Genomic DNA, 20425 nt, shown 5'->3' on the forward strand with positions numbered 1-20425 from the left:
ACGGGTATTTTGGGAAAAACTTACTTGAGCTCGACTGATTACACGCATCACGCCCCCATATTTTATTGGAAATTTCTTCATAAGATATTTCTTTTTATGAAAATCTACCAAATCATTAGTTTGAGTCCATACATACCCGAGAGTGTGCCCAAGTCCCTCATACCAAGGCTCCGATACCAACTTGTAACACCCCAAAATTTCAGATAAAAATTTCATTTTAATCCATTTCAAAACACACATTATTCATGTCCAAACAGTTCAAAGTGTATCCTAGTAATATCATAGTACAAATCCCAAAAAATCACACAATGCGGAAAACATGGACGGATGTGGTTCGATCAAGTTGACCCTTCCCTTTCGAGCTGGAAGTAACTGAAACAAAAACTGAAAACCATAAGCACAAAGCCTAGTGAGATCCCCCAAAATACCCCATACCATACATATATTATCCAAGCATAGATGGGTCTATTTCACCCCTTCGGTATCTTTCGACCGATACTCGGTATATTTCACCCCCTTCGGTATCTTTCAACCGGTACTGGGTCTATTTCACCCCTACAGTTATGCATAAAATCATATCAACAAAATTCATGAAGAGAATGAGCATAAACATACATAACATGAAATTATCATGAAGACAACTATCATCCTACTAGCATAATCTAGTCGGCTGGCCTTCGCGACTTCGACCCATGAGTATAGTGGAGGAAACTCACCTCGATCGAAGGTAAACAAAATCACACCCATGCTACTAAATCATTGAATCCTCCCACTAAGTCACAAATAATATAAGTATAGAACCCTAATTACCAATTAGGTCATTAACCGAACTTGTGAGTCCAAAACCTAAGTCCCGGCCTTTAGGGTAAAAGGTTACTTTACCCTTCCGTTACTGGGCCTAACATACCAAGGCCCAAATCCAAACTAGAAAAAATTCCAAAAAGGCACTCCAAGCCTAATATGGGCCTAAAACCATAAAGTCCTAGCTCAGAAAGGCTATTGGCTAGCAAGGGCCCAAAACCCTAAAGCCCAAAATGGCTAGAAACCAAAAGTCCAAAACCCCCTGGTGAGTACGCTAAGCATACCATCAGTATGCATGGTGTACTCTAATGCTTCATGAAATCAGGATCCCAAGCGCGTACGCTCAACGTACATCTACGTATGCCCCAATTGGCCAAATTTCCTTTTTAAGGTCTTAATCAGTTAAGACCTAACATCCAACGTCAGATCTAGCCTCCTAAGGACGTTCTAAACAATAAAATTGGCAACTTCATCCTCTTACATGCATTAATGGGACTCAAGTAATAGATTTAGCACCCTACTTCCATTAAATGGTCACTAACTCATGCATGGTTGATCTACAATCATCAAGATGCGCTTTACGGATCAAGGACCTCAAAATCATCGATAGGACATATCTTAACATCAGGAGTAGCATTTACTAATAATAATTCACCCATGGGACCAAAATATGTTAGATTCTTCCCCAAACCTAGATCTAGACATTAAATGAACAAGGTTCAAACTTTATACCTCTAATAAGCTGAAATGGATGAATAACCTCGGGATCTACAAGCTCCCTCTTGTCCAATGCTTCTCTACAAGTCTTCTTCTTGTTGAATATGCACTACACACATCAAAACACATACTCAATGATGAATCTCTTGTAAAATGGATTAGGGTTTCGAGATTAGCTAAAAAAGGAAATAGAGGCTAATAAGGTGAGGGTTTGGAGTAACTTAATGTGTTTAAATTGGTTGAAAACCCTAAAAATTAGGGTTTTCACGTGCCTCATGTATGCCCTGCATACGCATGGGTACGCCAAGTGTAGCAAGGGAACTACCTGCCTCATGCATGCATTGGAGTACGCCCGGTGTACCATATGTATGTTGGAATAGTGTCTAAGGCTGTAACTATATCCGGTTGTGCATGGTCCTTTTGGGTTGCCTTCACCATAGCAACTTGATAGGATGATTTATTAAGAGAGAATAAATATTATTAATATATTATGAGAATAATATAATGAATAATATATTTGTTATTTGATTAATATAAGTCATAGAATTAATTAGAATTAATTTGGTGACTTAAAGAGATTAATTAAATAAAGGGGTATAAACTGTCAATTGTTTGATAGTTAAGCTTTAGACTGTAAATCCATTTGGATATGGTATGGACGAATTCTAAGAGGTTTAGGATAGCTAAAATCGTCCATATGCTTATCTAGGAATGGATTTGGATAGCCTTAAGAGAAGATTATCCAATTAGGGTTTAGGTTGTAACCCTTAAGGAGTCTACAAGTATAAATAGACCCTATGGCTGATGGAATTCGACACTTGACCTAAAGTAAGGAACCTCTGGTCGAAATTCCTCCCCTCTCCTCTCTCCCAAATCATCCTCCTTGCTTTGGTGTTTGTAAGCCATTAGAGGAGTGACATTTGTGACTCTAGAAGCTCCAAGAACTCAAGATCAACAAGGAACTCAAAGGTATGATTCTAGATCTGTTTCAATGTTGTTATTTAACCTAATTAGTCATTAGAAGACTTGGATTCAATGCATGTTTATTAGAAAGCCTAGATCCGAGCATTAGGGTTTTGCATGCGCACATAGGAAAGTTCTTATGGCTAAAACCCATCAGTGGTATCAGAGCCTAGCTTGGTTTTCTTCAAATTGTTGCTTGATTAACTGAAACAAACCTGCAAAATTCAATTTTTTAGGTTTCTGAGTCATGGACTCGGCGAGTCTCAAAGTGGACTCGGCGAGTAGGCCTGACTCGGCGAGTCCCTTTGTGCACTCGGCGAGTCCAGGCGTCAGGAATGGCCAGATTCGGGATTTCTTTGTGTTTATCTTATCTTAACTTACCATAAACTAATTAGATCAATATTAATTCGTTTTTCTGATAAATATAACTATTATCTTGATCTAGTTAAAGGTAATTATCAACTAATTAAATATTTAATTTCCTTATATGATAATTAATTAATTATTTTGATTATTTTGGTAATTATCTTAAAAAGAAATCTTGAATAAATCAAATATAGATAATTAGGATATTAATTGTTAATTGGAATTATTTGTTATTTGATCCTCCATGTTTTAAATGTTTAAAACCTACCCTCATGTTTTGAAATTTACTTTTGTGATTAAAAGTTTTAATTTAGACAACTTAAATTTCAAGCCCTAGATTTTAAAAGTTTTAAAATACAACCCTATACTAATATGATATTACTAGAATAATGTATATATGTATAACTAAATGCTAGTCTTACCGTTAGTAGGCCTCATTCACGAAGCCGATCTATAAGGTGGGTATAAGGTTGCGGCCTATAAAATGGCGCTTAATGGGTGTACACTCACACCCACCGCTTGCTTGATTGGTGGAGGGTCGTTAGCCGAACGGGTAGGATAGGGCAACCTCATCCTCTCATTAAAAGTATAATAAGAAATACAAAGTAACTACACATATTTTAAAATTTCCCAATCCTAGTTACTTTAGGAAAAGTGAATTGATGCAATCCCATGAAATTACACTTTGCACCTTGCTAAGATGTTAGTGGAGCGTGTGTGGTTTACCAGCACACTAATTGGTTCTAAGCGAAGGTGGCAAAGGGTGATTCATTGTTTATCATAGTTCGATGGAGCGTGTGTGGTTTACCGGCACATCGAATAGGTGATCGTTACAATGAAGGCGCCATGTGAATTTGCATGGTAATTCACACCCGCTTTGTGATCCTCGGCATCCCAGTCACAAACAAGAGGGGCATATCGAGATTTAAACATGCCATTGAATAGTTTCAATGAATCTCATCCGAACCTAGGAATTCTCAAAAACACTTAGGACTAATAGTTTAAGTTTCGTGATGGAGAATTAGTGAATCGTCATTCACTTACCTTCAATTTATTTGTATGTTAGATTACGGCATCCCTTTTCTAGTATGTAAATGTTATTGTTGGATCCTAGCCCTAATTTTCTTATTGGGTGATAATTAGGGATTCTTATTCTAATCTATCTTTGTCCTTTTCTAATTATAGATGTCGAACGCAAACAACGCTGCTGCTAGTTCTTTCACGTTGATGAGCCTTTGCCAAAAGGTCACCTTCGATGGAACGAACTTTAGCGAATGGATAAGATACATTCGCACCATTGCTCGCTATGAGGATAAGGAGTATGTCCTCGATGAGAAGCTCGAGAAAATCAACACCGAAATCGCTACTCCAGCCGAAATCACCGCCTTTGAAACTCATGAGCGAGATGCAACGAAGGTACATTGCATCATGATCGCTACCATGAACTCCGAATTCCAAAAGTCCTACGAGGACATGTACCCATACGAGATGCACCAAGACTTATTGGAAAGGTACCACCAAAACGCGAGACAAGAGCGGTATGAGATTTTCACTAACATGATTTCCGCGAAGATGGGTCATGAAGAATCTCTTACCGTGCACTTGCAAAAGATGCAAAGGTATGTCGACCGCCTTCGCAAGTTAAATGTTGACTTCGGGGAAGACTTGGCGATCGACATGGTGCTTCACTCTTTGCCTCCGATGTAAAACCAATTTAGGATGACCTACCACATGAACAAAGAGGAGGTCACCCTAAGCAAGCTCCAAGGTCTCTTGAGGGTTGTTGAGAGCAACTTCAAAGACAAGTCTGTTGCACCTACTCCCAATCCGCCCGCTGCTCCTGTCTTGGCTATTGGACAAGGGAAGGGAAAGAAGAGGAAAGCTTCATCGAAGAACTATCGCAAGGTGAAAGCCCGAGATGGTGCCTCTTCTAGTGGGACCAAAGTTGATCCCGCTAAGCCCTGTCCTAACCCGAAGGAGGCAGAGTGCCACCACTGCCACAAGATAGGACATTGGAAGAGAAGCTGCCCAGAGTACCTGCAAGCAATCAAAGAAGGAAAGATCAAGCCATCTTTCGCAGGTATATACACAATCAAATTTAACGATTCTAATCATGTTATTTCTTGGGTCCTTGATACCGGTTGTGGTTACCACATTTGTTCTAATGTGCAGGGACTAAGAAGAAGTAGGGATGTGGAGCAAGGAAGGATAAATCTAATCATGGGGAACAGAAGATCGTCGCCTGTGACCAAGATTGGAGTGTATTCTTTAGTGCTTAGGAATAGTTTGGTTTTAGATTTGAACAATTGTTGCTATTCGCCAGAAATGGCTAGAAACATCATTTCATTTCATGGTTTGTATAGACAAGGATTTAGATTTTCTTTTATTAATGAGAATGGTTCTATTTTAGCTTATCTAAATGGTGTCTTTTACTTTGAAGCTATACCATGTAATGGAATATATGAAACCGTTATGATTGTTGATAACTTAGGAAATGATGTTTTGAATATTGATTCTTCCACTAGTATGGATAAAGCATCCTTGTGGCATTGTCGTCTTGGACATGTCAACAAGAAACGCATAGCCCAACTCCAAAAGGATGGAGTGTTGGAGTCATTCGACCTTAGGGAAGATGACACATGCGAGTCTTGTTTGCTTGGAAAGATGACTAAGTCGCCCTTCACGAGTACTTGTGAAAGGGGCGAGGGTCTATTGGACCTAATACATACCGATGTATGTGGACCGTTTAGATCAACCACGAAGGATGGGAACCGCATCTATGTGACTTTTACCGATGACTATAGTAGATATGGGTATATCTACTTAATCAAGCAAAAGTCAGACACCTTTGAAAAGTTCAAAGAGTTCAAGAATGAAGTGGAGAATCAATTGGGCAGGAAAATCAAGATGCTTCGATCCGATCGAGGAGGAGAGTACCTAAGTCTTGAATTCCACGATTATCTCAAGGAGTGTGGAATAGTTTCGCAATTGACGCCTCCTAGGACACCGCAGTTGAATGGTGTGGCAGAAAGGCGTAATCGAACCTTATTGGATATGGTTCGCTCTATGATGAGTCGTGCTTCACTACCTATTTCTTTCTGGGGGTATGCCTTAGAGACTGCCGCCCATATCCTTAACCGAGTCCCTACTAAGAAGGTTGCCAAAACACCTCACGAGATGTGGACAGGGAAAGTTCCCTCGTTGGCACATATCAAGGTTTGGGGTTGCGAGGCTTTCGTAAGACGAGATAATCACGACAAGCTTGAACCACGAAGTGAGCGATGTATTTTCATCGGCTATCCGCAGACATCCTTTGGATATCTCTTCTATAGACCGAAGGACAATGTTGTCTTCGTTGCGAGGAGAGGAGTTTTCCGAGAGCGAGAACTCATAAGCCAAGGAGACAGTGGGAGGCAAATCGAACTTGAAGAGATTCAAGAGTCGATGGATGAAGGAACCTCTACCGCTGGCACTCAACCTGAGGAGGAAACTCCGGTTGAACCAATTGACGAATCCTTACCTCTTAGACGTTCCGATAGAGTTAGAGTTCATCCCCAGTTTTATGGCTTTCATATTACTACCGAAGGGGACACGTATATTAGTGATGGTACACTAGTAAATCTTGATGAACCTAATAGCTATAAGGAAGCCATGGCAGGCCCGGAGTCTGTAAAGTGGAAAGAGGCAATGGATAGCGAGATCCAATCCATGTATGATAACCAAGTTTGGAATTTGGTTAATTACGTGCCCGGACGTAAGACCGTTGGGTGCAAATGGATCTTCAAGAAGAAGACCGACGTGGATGGGAACGTACACACATATAAAGCGCGATTGGTCGCGAAGGGCTTTACTCAAACTCCCGGAGTTGACTATGATGAGACCTTCTCACCAGTTGCGAAGATTAAATCTATTAGAGTAATGCTAGCAATTGCCGCATTTCATGATTATGAGATTTGGCAAATGGATGTCAAGACCGCTTTCCTTAACGGAAAGTTGGCTGAGGATGTTTACATGGCTCAGCCAGAGGGGTTTGTGGATCCGAAGCATCCGGATAGAGTGTGTAAGCTTGAGAAGTCCATTTATGGACTTAAGCAAGCATCTCGCAGATGGAATCTTTGTTTCGATGAGAAAGTCAAAGAGTTTGGATTTGTACGAAGCGAAGACGAATCTTGTGTATATGTCAAAGCCAGTGGGAGTATAGTAAGCTTCCTCGTTCTATATGTCGATGACATATTACTCATAGGAAACGACATCCCGACTCTGCAGGAGGTAAAGTCCTGGCTCGGGAAGTGCTTCGCTATGAAGGACCTCGGAGAGGCTTCTTACATTTTGGGAATAAGGATAGTAAGAGAAAGAAGTAAGAGACTAATTGGACTTAGTCAGAATACTTACTTAGAGAAGGTACTAAAACGTTTTAGTATGGAAAACTCAAAGAAGGGAGAACTACCGATACAAAGTAATGCCAAATTGAGTAAGACTCAAAGTCCGAGTACCGAAGCTGAGATAGCAGAAATGAGCCGAGTACCATACGCTTCCGCAGTTGGCTCAATCATGTACGCTATGACTTGTACTCGCCCTGATGTAGCCTTCGCTTTGAGCATGGTTAGCAGATATCAAGGGAATCCTGGCAAAGCACATTGGATTGCGGTGAAGAATATCCTTAAGTACCTTCGGAGGACGAAGGAATGGTTCTTAGTCCTCGGAGGAAGTGATGACTTGAAGGTGCGAGGGTATAGTGACGCCAGTTTTCAAACCGACAAGGACAACTACCGTTCGCAGTCGGGCTGGGTCTTTACCCTAAATGGAGGAGCAGTGACATGGAAAAGTTCCAAGCAGGAAACCGTAGCTGATTCAACGTGCGAATCAGAGTACATTGCAGCGAGCGAAGCGTCGAAGGAGGCAATATGGCTAAAGAACTTCATCGGTGATCTTGGAGTCGTACCTTCCATAAAGGAGCCAATGGAGATTTTCTGTGATAACGAAAGTGCGGTTGCCTTAACCAAGGAACCGAGGGATCATGGTAGATCAAGACATATCGACAGAAAGTATCACTTTATTAGACATCGTGTAGAAGAAGGACAACTCGTAGTTAAGAGGATATCATCAGAAGATAACCCAGCAGATCCGCTTACGAAGGGACTGAGTAGGGTTAAGCACTTGCAGCATGCTAGGAGTATTGGGCTGAAGGATGATATTAGCATAGATTAGATAGTATTAGAAACGTGTAATAGATAAATGTAATTGACATTTGATGATTAAATAAAAGAGTTTTATTTATGAGTAATGTTACTATCTTATGTTAATTGTTTAGCTATTGTTTCACTTTGCATGTTTTGACTTCCAGAATAATGAAATTATTAGGAATAATAGAATTGTTCAAATTGTCCACAATCGTTCATATGTTGGAAGTAGATATGAAAGAAGATTGTCATGAATTGGTGTGTAGAATGTCTAAATGGTGTTAGACATAGCAAAGGATTGCTGCAACGTTCATGAGTGCTTATGAACTAGTTTTGAGCATTGGAATAAACCCGCGCTTGCTGGAATCACCTTATGGAATAAGATATAAAAGGGTGATCGCAAGACGATAATATCATATAGTCTTAAAACCTAGATATATGGTTTATTATTTGTTAATTGATTGTACATTGATTATACGAAAAACGCATCAGTAACTTGGTGTTATAAAACGTATTGTTGTGTATAGTTGGTTAATGGATAAGTAAATGCATATAAGTCGAAGTTTATCTGTAACTTTTATCTAAGAAGGTAAAAGCGATATCTCGGCCGCTCGATGATTTGATTTGACTTATGTGCCGGGCCCGGTCAGAACTGAATTGATGTGTTCGATTAAGTTCTATGTCAAATAAATCAGAGATCGAGAAACCTAAATGCTTGACTAACCATTCCATAGGATTGTCAGCATGATATCTAACAGAGGACTGTACGTTCCCTTATCTAAAGGACAAGATTGATTAGATCAGAGTTGACAGCGTCTTTGAGAGCTACGATTGCAAACCGAATTGTACTTGTATAGTTACTAGACTTATCCAAGTGGGAGACTGTTGGAATAGTGTCTAAGGCTGTAACTATATCCGGTTGTGCATGGTCCTTTTGGGTTGCCTTCACCATAGCAACTTGATAGGATGATTTATTAAGAGAGAATAAATATTATTAATATATTATGAGAATAATATAATGAATAATATATTTGTTATTTGATTAATATAAGTCATAGAATTAATTAAAATTAATTTGGTGACTTAAAGAGATTAATTAAATAAAGGGGTATAAACTGTCAATTGTTTGATAGTTAAGCTTTAGACTGTAAATCCATTTGGATATGGTATGGACGAATTCTAAGAGGTTTAGGATAGCTAAAATCGTCCATATGCTTATCTAGGAATGGATTTGGATAGCCTTAAGAGAAGATTATCCAATTAGGGTTTAGGTTGTAACCCTTAAGGAGTCTACAAGTATAAATAGACCCTATGGCTGATGGAATTCGACACTTGACCTAAAGTAAGGAACCTCTGGTCGAAATTCCTCCCCTCTCCTCTCTCCCAAATCATCCTCCTTGCTTTGGTGTTTGTAAGCCATTAGAGGAGTGACATTTGTGACTCTAGAAGCTCCAAGACCTCAAGATCAACAAGGAACTCAAAGGTATGATTCTAGATCTGTTTCAATGTTGTTATTTAACCTAATTAGTCATTAGAAGACTTGGATTCAATGCATGTTTATTAGAAAGCCTAGATCCGAGCATTAGGGTTTTGCATGCGCACATAGGAAAGTTCTTATGGCTAAAACCCATCAATGTACGCCCTGCATACTCGGGTCCAAGTCAAATAATAAATGAAATAATTTGTTAAGAGTTTTACCTGATAAATCAGGTGTTACAACTTAATGTTTCTAGCATGCACACCACTATAACATAGGTAATATAGTGAGACGACTCAACTCGCAAAGAACAGGCTAACAGAACAACGCTCTAATAGAGAAGAATGATACTGTGAGACACCTAAACACATCACAAAAGAACCCTATCAGTCTACACCCTAAAAATCTTAAGTTGACCAAAGTACCAAATTGTCAAAAAGTCAATGGTCAAGGTCAACCCCACCTGATCGCCACGTCATGGAAAACCATTGGCCACGTCATGGAAATGTTAGGACAAAACAATCGTGAGGTTGTCCGTCGCCACATCATGATGGCCATTCTGTCATGTTGTGGGAACTGTTCTAGACTGCTTAATGCATTAAGCTCTTACTCCTTCAAGCTATTCACTCAAACTTTCTAGAAGGCTTTCTCTATCCCAAAGCATGTATAAAAAATCATTGCTTTTCAGACATGAATGCCCAATTCATGTCTTGAGCACAAGTTAGATCAAAATGAAGAAAAATAAGATAAAATCTAATGCATGGAACATATAACTCAAAAACCCTCCAGATATGGGACAAGAGGCCACCAATGAACCTTAAGGACTCATAATGTTTTTAACTTTACAAGATCCTAACACTCAAAACACCTCAAACATGGAGATAAATGAACGAAAACCTAAATCTAGCTTGCTTGGACACAAAAGGTAGGAGCTTGAGGACTTACAAGGGTCTAAAAGCTACTTAAGATGATAAGGGAGGGGTTTTACTAGCTCAAACAATGGACCCATAACACCTTCTTCTTCTTCGAGGAGATAAAAATAACCATAAAGAGCTCAAAAGGTCAAAATAGAGGCTAGGGTTTCTTGGAGGGTGAAAGGGAGGTGATGGAGGTTGAGGGTGTGTAAACCCTATCCCTCACTTCCCTTAAATAGGGGCACAAACCCCATAATTAGGTTTATGCACCCATGTGGCCGCCACATCGTAAGCATAAGCTTGTCACGTCGTGGCGTACAAGATTGATGCGCATTTTATATAGCCATGGCCACGTTGTGGTGTATCCTTCACCATGTCGTGGGCATCAAAAACCCCACATATTAAATCTTTCATTTCCCCAAAACATAAAAGAATCATTTACCTAGAATAGGTGTTACAAACTAATACTCATGAGTACTTAAATGGAGATTTTATGTATTGGAAAACCCGCACTTAGATAATACTTCATGGATTCAATCACGAGTAATTCTAAGATGATAATATATTATATTCTTCAAGCGAAGATGTATAATTTATAATTTACCATTTTGTTATGCATTAGTATTACATAAACATAATTGTAATTGGTCATTATAAAATGTAGGTCTATGTATGACATGATGAGTTGGTTATACTTATGTAGTCAAAGTTTATTCGTTCCTTTTTCCTTAATAGGAAAGGCGATATCATAGGCTTCTCGGTGATTTGATGTGAAATTATAGTGTTGGGGACAACCTAGACTAGATTGATGTTTTCAATTTTGTAACTCCAAATAAGGTCATCATAAATCGAAAATCAGGAAACGTAATCTATGACCATGAGATTTATTCATATCCATGTCTCATGTCCATACCATATCTTATAGAACAAAGGAATATTTGATCACTTATCTAAGGGATGTCACTAAGAATATGATTCATAGTTTGAAAGTTGCTAAGGAAGCACACTTTGTTGATTAAATGGGAGCCTTTGTAACCGGTTGTAGTTAATGACTTGTCCAACTAGGAGACTCTTGGAATAGTGACCAATGTCATAACTAAATCGGTAAGATTGTGAAACATCCCAAAAATACCGTCCAAAAATTTCAATTTTTAGTTTAATAATAGTACCATGGTAACCCAAAACATCACATAAAAATAATAATGATAGTATCTCAAAACATCATATCAAAATACGGTATCAAATCACATGTCCAATATCAGAGTAAATCATCCCAGGCTAAACGTTGTGGTGTGTGCAATGCAGTCATCCCGAGCTCTTCCCCTTACTAGCGGAAGTACCTAAAACCAAAACTGAAAACTATAAGCACGAAGCTTAGTGAGTCTCCCCAAACTACCACATACCATACACATATCACATAATCATATAACATCATGAATTGGGCCTAGCCCACTACATCGGGCCCCGCCCGACATCGAACCATAGTCCAGTATTGGGCCCTGCCCGACATCGGACCAAAATCCGTCATTGGGCCCCGCCCGACATTGAGCAAAGCTCAGTATACATAAGCATATCGACAAATACATATAAACATAGTTATCTATCATACATATAAACATTTGTCGGGCTTGCCCCGACATCAAAACAAAGTCCGGAAACATTCTAACAAACACATGCAAGAATCACGAAGACACCAAGCATACAAACATTCCTCGAACTTGCCCCAACATTGGACCGAAGTCCGGGAACACATAAACCTACCTCGGACACAGCCCGACATCGTACCCTAGCCCGCCATATACTAACATACTTAAACGGGCTAACATTGGTGCCTTCGACCTATTCCTACTGGAGGAAAACTCAACTCGCAAAGCTGACTGTGAAATCTCGCGGTGAGGAATCTCTAACTGTTGCTCCAACGACTCCCCGGCTATCATTAAAACAATAACACTTAGTCAAAATCTAATAATCCTTCGTAGGGTAAAATGACCATTTTACCCCTGGTCAAAGTCAACATTCTGCTCAAAGTCAACATTCTGGGTTGACTCAACTCGCTAAATTCTATAAATCTAAAACCCTGAAATTGCGATCCAACTCGTCGAGTCATCCCCCTGACTCGCTGAATTCCCTTGCTACTCAAAGTCATGATAAAGCGAGTCAACTCGTTGCGTCCCTCCTCAGACTCGTCTAGTTCTACCCTATTCAGAATCAAGATAAATCGACTTAACTCGTCAAGTTCCTCTATGGAATCGACGAGTTCCTCGGTCTGTTTGGGCCATCTTAATGGATTAAGCCCCTACTCTTCAGATCCAAGCTTTATACTTCTCATATACACTTAAAATGTCCTTTTAAGGGTAAAGTTTCCAACTTTACCCATTAATACCTTTACTTAATGGGTTTAGCCCAAACCCTAACTCTTTAAGACCTAGATTTTGGTCCACAAGCCATCCATACTCCAAACTAAAGCATAAAATCAGAGATCTAGACCATATACACTACATAAACACGTAAAGCTTCCACCTTTCTCTCCACGCATGGCCTTTTGGAGCTTAAAAGACCAAAATGACATCCTATATCTTGCATGGGACTTCAATGTCCATAAAGTTTGCACCTTTATGCGATGAAAGCCCTCGATGATTCCAGATCTAAAGGTTTACTCATTTTGGGATGTCCATATCCCAAAGATCAAGATTCTTGGACCAAAAACACAATAAAGTGATAATAAAGAGATCTAAAAAGCTACTAAGCAAGTTTGAGGCTTGATTGCCAGAAAATGATGAGAATGAAATGGTGTCTCTGGATCTACTAGCTTCTTCTTGAATCCCCAAGCTTCACCTTCCTTCACAAGCTTCAAAACACACCAAGATTTACTAAAAAAATGGATCACAAGTTTACAAAAGCATTAGGGTTTCTGAATCTAGGGTTTGGGACTTGGACGTTGGAAATGAGGTCAACAAGTGGAGATTAGGATGCTTAAATAGGGTACAAAACCCTGAAATTAGGGTTTCATCCCGGCAGCCCTACTCGTCGAGTTAAGGCTCTCAACTTGTCGAGTAGGTGACTTAAAATCCCGCATCAATTATGGTCTTTACTTGAGGAGTTTGGGGCCCCCAACTCTTTGAGTTTCTCTACATAATGAATAAATTATAATTAAATGCTTACCAAGAACCAGGGATTAAAATTCTCCCCCACTTGTCTTAGACTTCGTCCTTGAATTCTATTATGTTGGGAAAAAACTTTGGGTAATGCTCCCTCATCTCCACTCCGGGCTCCCAATTCCACTTCGAGCCCTTACGGTGCTGCCACTGCACCTTCACCAGCTCCACACTTTTGTTCCTCGCGATAATAACTACCAGTCTCTCGATCTAATTCAGGCTGTTTTCAACCTAAATATCCTTTAAAGGCACGATCGTTGAGTTATCGACCAAGCACTTCTGCAACTGAGAAACATGGTAAGTGATGTGGACTAGCTGAGCTCTGCTGGAAGATCTAAACGGTAAGCAACCCGGCCCACCCGAGCCAAAACCCAGAATGGTCCGATGTATTTGGGGCCTAGCTTGCCTTGCTTCCTGAACCGGGTGACACCTTTCCAAGGTGACACCTTCAGGAGAACCATGTCGCCCACTTGAAACTCCAAGTTTGAACGACGTTTGTCGGCATAGCTTTTCTGCCGACTTTGAGCTGTCCGGAGCCTGGTGGATCCTCTCTGTGGTCTTGAGTACTACCTCAGTACTTACCATGACCCTCTTTCTGACCTCTCACCAACAAATTGGGGTCCTACACTTCCTCCCGTAGATCATCTCGAAGGGAGTTCGATCTATGTTGGTGTGGTAACTGTTATTATACGAAAATTCCGCTAACGGAAGATACATATCCCAACTGCCACCGAAATCCAAAATGCATTCCCGCAACATGTCGTCGAGATTCTAAATCGTGCTCTTGCTTTGACCATCCATATGAGGGTGGGAAACGGTGTTGAAGTAGAGACGAGTACCCATCTCGTCGTGAAACCGTTTCCAAAATCTAGAAGTGAAACGAACATCTCGGTCTGACACCACCAAAACGGGCACTCCATGACGTGCCACTACCTCTCGTACATAGATCTTGACCTACTTCTCAATTGATATAATCTCCTGGATCAGGATGAAATGAGCACTCTTGGTCAACCGATCCACGATGACCGATATCGAATCTACTCCACGTGCGGTCCTGGGAAGCTTGGTGATGAAATCCATAGTGATGTCTTCCTATTTCCACATGGATATATCCAACGGTTGCATCTTGTCGTGAGGTCGTTGGTGCTCGTCCTTGTCCTTCCTGCAGGTTAAGCATCGCTCCACATACCATGCTACGTCCCGTTTCATGCAGGGCCACCAATAATCAGGGCGAAGATCCTAATACATCTTCGTCGTCCCGGGATGGATGGAGAACCTTGACTTGTGGGCCTCATCCATCAGAACCTATTGTACTCTTCCCCAGTACAGAACCCAGACCCTACCAAGCAGGGTTAATAACTCACGGCTGTCATAATTAAATTAGGTCACGTGGCCTATGGTCCGCTCATACTTTCAGCGCTCCTCCCTCATACCTTCTACCTATGCCTCTCAGATCTGCTCCAAGAACGGAGTAATCATTGTCATCCTCAGACATATATCTCGAATCGGAGCCACCACTGCCTTGTGGCTCAGATCATCAACCACCACATTGGCATTGTATTGCTAGTAAATGATCTCACAGTCGTAATCGTACACCACATCTAACCACCGACACTGCGTCATGTTTAGATTCAGCTGATTCATGTGGTACTTCAAACTCTTGTGGTCCATGTAAATGGTACAACGGACACCATATAGGTAATCTCGCCAAATCTTAAGGGAAAAAACTACAGCCCCAAGCTCTAAATCGTGCGTCGAGTAGTTTGCCTCATGAGGCTTTAGCTGCCTCGAAGCGTAAGCTATCACGTGACCCCGCTGTATGAATACCGCACCCATGCCTGTGATCTAAGCATCACAATAAACTACAAAGTCATCGACACCCTATAGAAAATTCAGAATCGATGCCTCGCATAACCGCTGTCTAAGAGTCTCGAAGGCTGCCTGCTGCTCAGGCCCCCAGCGAAATGTGTCTGACTTTTTCGACAGTCGAGTCAGAGGAACATCGATTTTGGAGAAATTCTGTGTGAATCTCCGATAGTAACTCACTAGACCAAGAAAACTCCAAATCTCAGATGGAGACCTCGGAACCTCCCACTGCATCACGACCTCTATCTTGGCCGAATCGACCAAAATACCCTTCTGGTTGACAAGGTGCCCCAAAAACTGCACCTCGCGCAACCAGAACTCACACTTGGAGAACTTTTCGAAAAGTCTCTCCCTCCTCAGTGTCTCCAGCACCTCCCTCGGGTGCTCCTCGTCCTGCTCCTGAGTCTTGGATTACACCAAGATGTCATCAATGAAGACTATCACAGATCAGTCCAGCATCGGTCTACACACGCAGTTCATGAGGTCCATGAACGCGGAAGGAGCATTGGTGATGCCCAAACGATATCACCACAAACTCATAGTGACCATAGCGAGTCTGAAAGGCTGTCTTCGGCACGTCGTTGTCCCTGACTCACATTTGGTGATAACCCGATCGCAGACCAACCTTAGAGAACCAAGATGCACCCTGTAGCTAGTCAAACAAATCATCGATCCTTGGGAGGGGATCACTACTAGAAAAAAGGCCTTTTACGACGCTCATTGCGCGTCGTAAAACACTCAGACGACGCGCAAATGCGTGTCAAGGAAGGCCCTGTCATAAAGAGAGACGACGCGCTTTTGCGCGTCGTCTATAGACGACGCGCATTTACGACGCGCATTTATGACGCGCATTTACGACGCACAGTTACGACACGCAATGCGTATCAAGGAAGGCCCTGTCATAAAGGAAGACGATACGCATTCGCGTGTCGTAACCTTACGACGCGCGTGTTAATGACACGCAATGCGTATCAAGAAAGCCTCTGTCAAGAAAGGCCATGTCATAAATGAAGATGACACGCATGTTTGCGTATCATAATTTTAAATGTTAAAAAAAAAATTTTTTTATAGATTTACTAATTTTCAAATTAAATTTGCATTTAATGCCTCACAATATAAAATAAAATATCATATACAAAAAATATAATCCATTTCATAAAATTTAATGTCTTACAATTCTATTTATTAGAATATATAAATTTACATGATGTGTAGTGGAACAAACAATGAGATACGCATACAATGGAGATGGATAACAAGACATCAAAAAGGAAAAAGAAGGGCAAAAAAGTAAAATACGAGGCCACGCATGAGAAGCTCAGCTACTTTAGCAGCAACTGTGTTACGTGCAGCATCCTTGCTAGCCTGAGAATGAGATGCATATCAAAATATCAAAGTTGTTAAGTAACTAGTTCCTTTTGTTTACTTTCCCAAATATTTTTTAAACATCATTTATCCGTACAGCACTCAAAGTAAGAAGACATACCTCACCCCTTATCAGCAATGGGTTTCTTCCCTCATCAATTAGGACATAATCAAGTTCATCAACTATTGCAAAATGCAATGGTTTTGGCCTGATAAACATTGTGCTATTATTAATCCAAGAGACACTTCAAATGAAATCTGCCTTAGTAATTAGTATTAGTATGAAAAATGTGGTAATACCATCTCATAACAAGTTGCAATTACAGACGATAAAATCCCAACAAGCATCTACAGTGAAAACATATTAATCCAAGGGCAAATATGTAATTTTATATTCATGTCTAAAAAAAAGCATACCATGGAATAAGCAGCATACGGGAAGTCTGAAACTCCATAATGCAAACCATCAACAATAAAAGCAAAAGCATTCAAAGGCTGACTAGCACTCACAAACTTTTTTCACAAAATCAAAACGCATCAGAAATATATATATATATATATATATATATATATATATATATATATATATATATATATTAACAACAAGGGTATTATAGGGAGTTTACCAAAACCCCGGTTCTAGCAATCGCCAATACTCCAATGTCCTTAGTGAACAGTGTGACTATGGAACCAAATGAAACTCCCAATATTGCAGCCAAAGTAACACCCATCACAAAACCAATCTAAAGAAAATAATAAAACATTAATTAACTTTTATAAAATAAAAACATCTTTATATATTATATAAACAAAATAATTATTAATTAACATTACAGTCAACACGAAGTATGTGATATCCTTCACAGATCTATAATTCCCTTTTGAAACCGAACTAGCAATCAACGCCTAAAACAAAACAAAACAAAAAAATGGTTAAGAAGTCAACTAACTGACAAATAGTCAAACATTTTCCTTAAACTATATGTCAAGTCAAGTCAAAGTCAACATTTGGTGAATTTATACCTGACCAGATGCAGCCAACGCATCTGTAATAAGGGAAACTGCCAACCAAACTTGCAGACATATATGATGAAGCAGTAGAGTAGAGTACCTTGAGCATTTCATTTTGTGCTGTCAGCAACTGGTCCCGCCCTTGCAACTGTACCATACTCATCTTACCAGCAAGTATGTCTGCTTCTTTCCTGCCCAAGAAATTTGTTTTCTTTATTCATTTAAGAACCAAAACCCTAAAAAACATTATATAGAATTATAAAAACTTCAAGAAAAGTCAAAGGGAATAATACCTCAAGAATATGTAGACGTCAATTCACAGGCAATTCAACATTTAACACAGCAGATTTTATACCAAACTGTCAAAAAATATATAAAAAGTTTTATTAAAATCTATAATAGGTAAAAAAAGATTAATTTAATGGGAAAAATAATACTTGCTCAAAGTTTTAGTCTAAAACTTGTGTCAATTGTATTTGTAAATATAAAGAGTTTCTTTTGAACAAGATCCAACTTCAAAATTGCAAGAATGTAAAGAAGCTTATCTCGATAACTACATTGTATCTAAATATAAAAGTAAAAGAAATAAATAAAGATTCAAGAAACTATAAAATGTATTAAAGAAATGCCCTAAAATAAGTTTGTTAAATAAGTATACAAGATTTTAGCTCTTAAGCTCTTACCCAAAATTGCTGAACATTTTTGGGGACAATTTCGTCCTTTCCATCACCAACTTCTGCTAAAGTAAGAATATAGGGATTGTGTAGATAAAGCTTCTTCAAGCTTTCAACATCATCACTGCAAAAATTTCATCAGAATTAATTGAATGAAGAAATTGCAGGGGTAGAAATGGAAATACCATCTTATAAGAAGTGATAATGACACAAACAAACCTTGAGGTAGCAGCCATGAGAAGGCATTGACATCTTTTAGGAATGTGAGTTTTGAGATCTTTGAGATTCTTTTCATATCCATATGTAAAAAGAAGATCTGCCTGATTTACTAACATGAATCAGTACTTTAATAAAGAGTATTATAAATGTTACAGAAAGAAAAGAATCCATACCTTATCAAGAATAATAATTGAAAGATAATCATGAACGGATTTTGCTTGAAGAACACCTGATGAAAGACATCTTTGGACACAAGCTGGAGTAGAAACAAAGATATAAGGAGGCCCTGACAATGCTGTCGCCTGAAAATTGGAAAACAAAAGCAAAAATTACCAATTTACCGTTGATCTTTATAATATTGAAGAACAGAATTGGATTTTGTATAAAAAATTTACAAAAACTAACCATTTCAGAGAAACTTGGTTCACCCGTTAACTGAAACTTTATTTGGCAACATCATTTTTGCAAGAGGAAGTAATGCCCCTTGAGAAATCAGAATTTGTCTCGGTTCTTCACCTTCTCCTGCAACATTTCCTAATGCTTATGCACACTGCTCTGCAACAGGCACTGAACTCTTTTTTGGATAACAATTACAAAATTAGAATTACGCCATTGAAGTGATATGAAAAAATCAAGAAATATTAAAAACTAAGTACTTAACACTAACCTCCAATTTGAGCAATGAGTAAAGGTAATGCAGGCAATTAAGCTCTTGTTTCTTTAGGTTTTCCAGCAGCTATGTTTGTAAGACACCAAGCTGCTTCAAGCAACTGTATTATGGATCCAGAATAAAAATTAAAACATATTAAAAAGGGTATGCTAAAAAGAAAGAAGGTCATTACTAATATTATTATTGTTTATTACCTGCTCATCATGGGAACTGCTCTGTAGATAAGAGGGGTATCAGATCTTCAACAAAATGGATATGAATGTGTAAAGCTTCCAGTCTTGACCAGCCTGCCCTTGTCCTGTGCACCATCCATAATAAAAAGAATCATAATTTGTTTTACGCATTTGCCCCTGTTCATAATCATATACCATTCAACTATTCTTGCCTTCACTTCATGAATAATATATTTATCTGTACGCATCTTTTGGAGACCTGTTCAAGTAATAGTTATTGGCAACCAATTTTTCCTGCATAACCCAATTATTAAAAATTAAAAAATAATAATAAATTTAAAAAGTACAATAATGCCCTTATTGATACGCACCAGATGAGACTGCACATTTGCCATCTTCTTTTCATCAAACTCATACTCTTTAACAGGTACTTTTGTAGCCTTTTAACATACAACAACAATACTAGTATCAAAAATGGATTACACAAGATGAGACAGGGGCCTTGATTTGATAATCAAATATTGCAATACTCAGTGAAGCAAATAATCAAACACTTAGTGGGCAGTAAAAACTTAATTGTGTTGATTGAAAAGACGTTTAGGGACGTAAAGGAGAAGAGGAGAACCTGAATCAACGAATCTGGCATATGGTTAGATGTTTGTACCAGAGACGGTAACAATGGTACTCATAGAGAACAAGATTAAGAAGCAGACACTACATTGATTTTCTAGAAAGAAAATGGCAAACAGTTAGTAATTGATCCAAAATCAATAATCGGCACATCACCTACACTCGAATTGATGACATCGTTAGCTTCCCGAAACTCCAGCGACACTGTTACTTGGCCTGGACTCCGGCGACTCATCTGACCTAC

At 39.3% G+C, this 20425-nt stretch overlaps 2 protein-coding genes across 5 annotated transcripts; both read right to left on the reverse strand.

Annotated features, from left to right (window-relative positions):
* Nucleotides 1-16651: 16651 nt before the first annotated feature.
* Nucleotides 16652-17967, reverse strand: LOC145069944 (protein DETOXIFICATION 45, chloroplastic-like). 4 transcript variants are annotated; one of them, XR_013689741.1, is made up of 6 exons: nt 17639-17967; nt 17431-17547; nt 17222-17317; nt 17105-17152; nt 16926-17013; nt 16652-16804 (listed from the first exon to the last, which is right to left on the reverse strand). XR_013689741.1 is itself a non-coding variant. In XM_079016882.1 (5 exons), exons 2-5 carry the CDS (start codon nt 17533-17535, stop codon nt 16984-16986), a joined length of 279 nt encoding a protein of 92 aa, XP_078873008.1. In that variant the 5' UTR covers nt 17536-17547; nt 17639-17967; the 3' UTR covers nt 16652-16983. The 4 variants fall into 4 exon arrangements, 1 of the variants encoding a protein (XP_078873008.1); XR_013689743.1 differs by lacking the exon at nt 17105-17152; XR_013689742.1 differs by having other exon boundaries at nt 17431-17967.
* Nucleotides 17968-18032: 65 nt separating this feature from the next.
* Nucleotides 18033-19238, reverse strand: LOC145067186 (DEAD-box ATP-dependent RNA helicase 16-like). Its single transcript, XM_079014379.1, has 7 exons — nt 19114-19238; nt 18882-19010; nt 18709-18809; nt 18499-18613; nt 18277-18379; nt 18171-18174; nt 18033-18051 (listed from the first exon to the last, which is right to left on the reverse strand). Exons 1-7 carry the CDS (start codon nt 19114-19116, stop codon nt 18033-18035), a joined length of 474 nt encoding a protein of 157 aa, XP_078870505.1. The 5' UTR covers nt 19117-19238.
* Between the last annotated feature and the right edge of the window lie 1187 nt (nt 19239-20425).

The sequence above is a fragment of the Lactuca serriola genome, chromosome 8 (genome assembly GCF_051521515.1).
Source record: "Lactuca serriola cultivar US96UC23 chromosome 8, Lser_US96UC23_V15, whole genome shotgun sequence".
Taxonomy (NCBI): domain Eukaryota; kingdom Viridiplantae; phylum Streptophyta; class Magnoliopsida; order Asterales; family Asteraceae; genus Lactuca; species Lactuca serriola.

Coding starts and splice junctions, on each gene's coding strand:
- LOC145067186 (XM_079014379.1), bottom strand. Junction 18,810..18,881: donor CAATTATTATTCTTGATAAG/GTATGGATTCTT, acceptor TTAGTAAATCAG/GCAGATCTTCTTTTTACATA. Junction 18,380..18,498: donor AAAATGTTCAGCAATTTTGG/GTAAGAGCTTAA, acceptor TTTTATATTTAG/ATACAATGTAGTTATCGAGA.
- LOC145069944 (XM_079016882.1), bottom strand. CDS start 17,535: ATGGGTGTTACTTTGGCTGCAATATTGGGAGTTTCATTTGGTTCCATA. Junction 17,318..17,430: donor TTGCTAGAACCGGGGTTTTG/GTAAACTCCCTA, acceptor TTGTGAAAAAAG/TTTGTGAGTGCTAGTCAGCC. Junction 17,153..17,221: donor CGTATGCTGCTTATTCCATG/GTATGCTTTTTT, acceptor TTTTCACTGTAG/ATGCTTGTTGGGATTTTATC.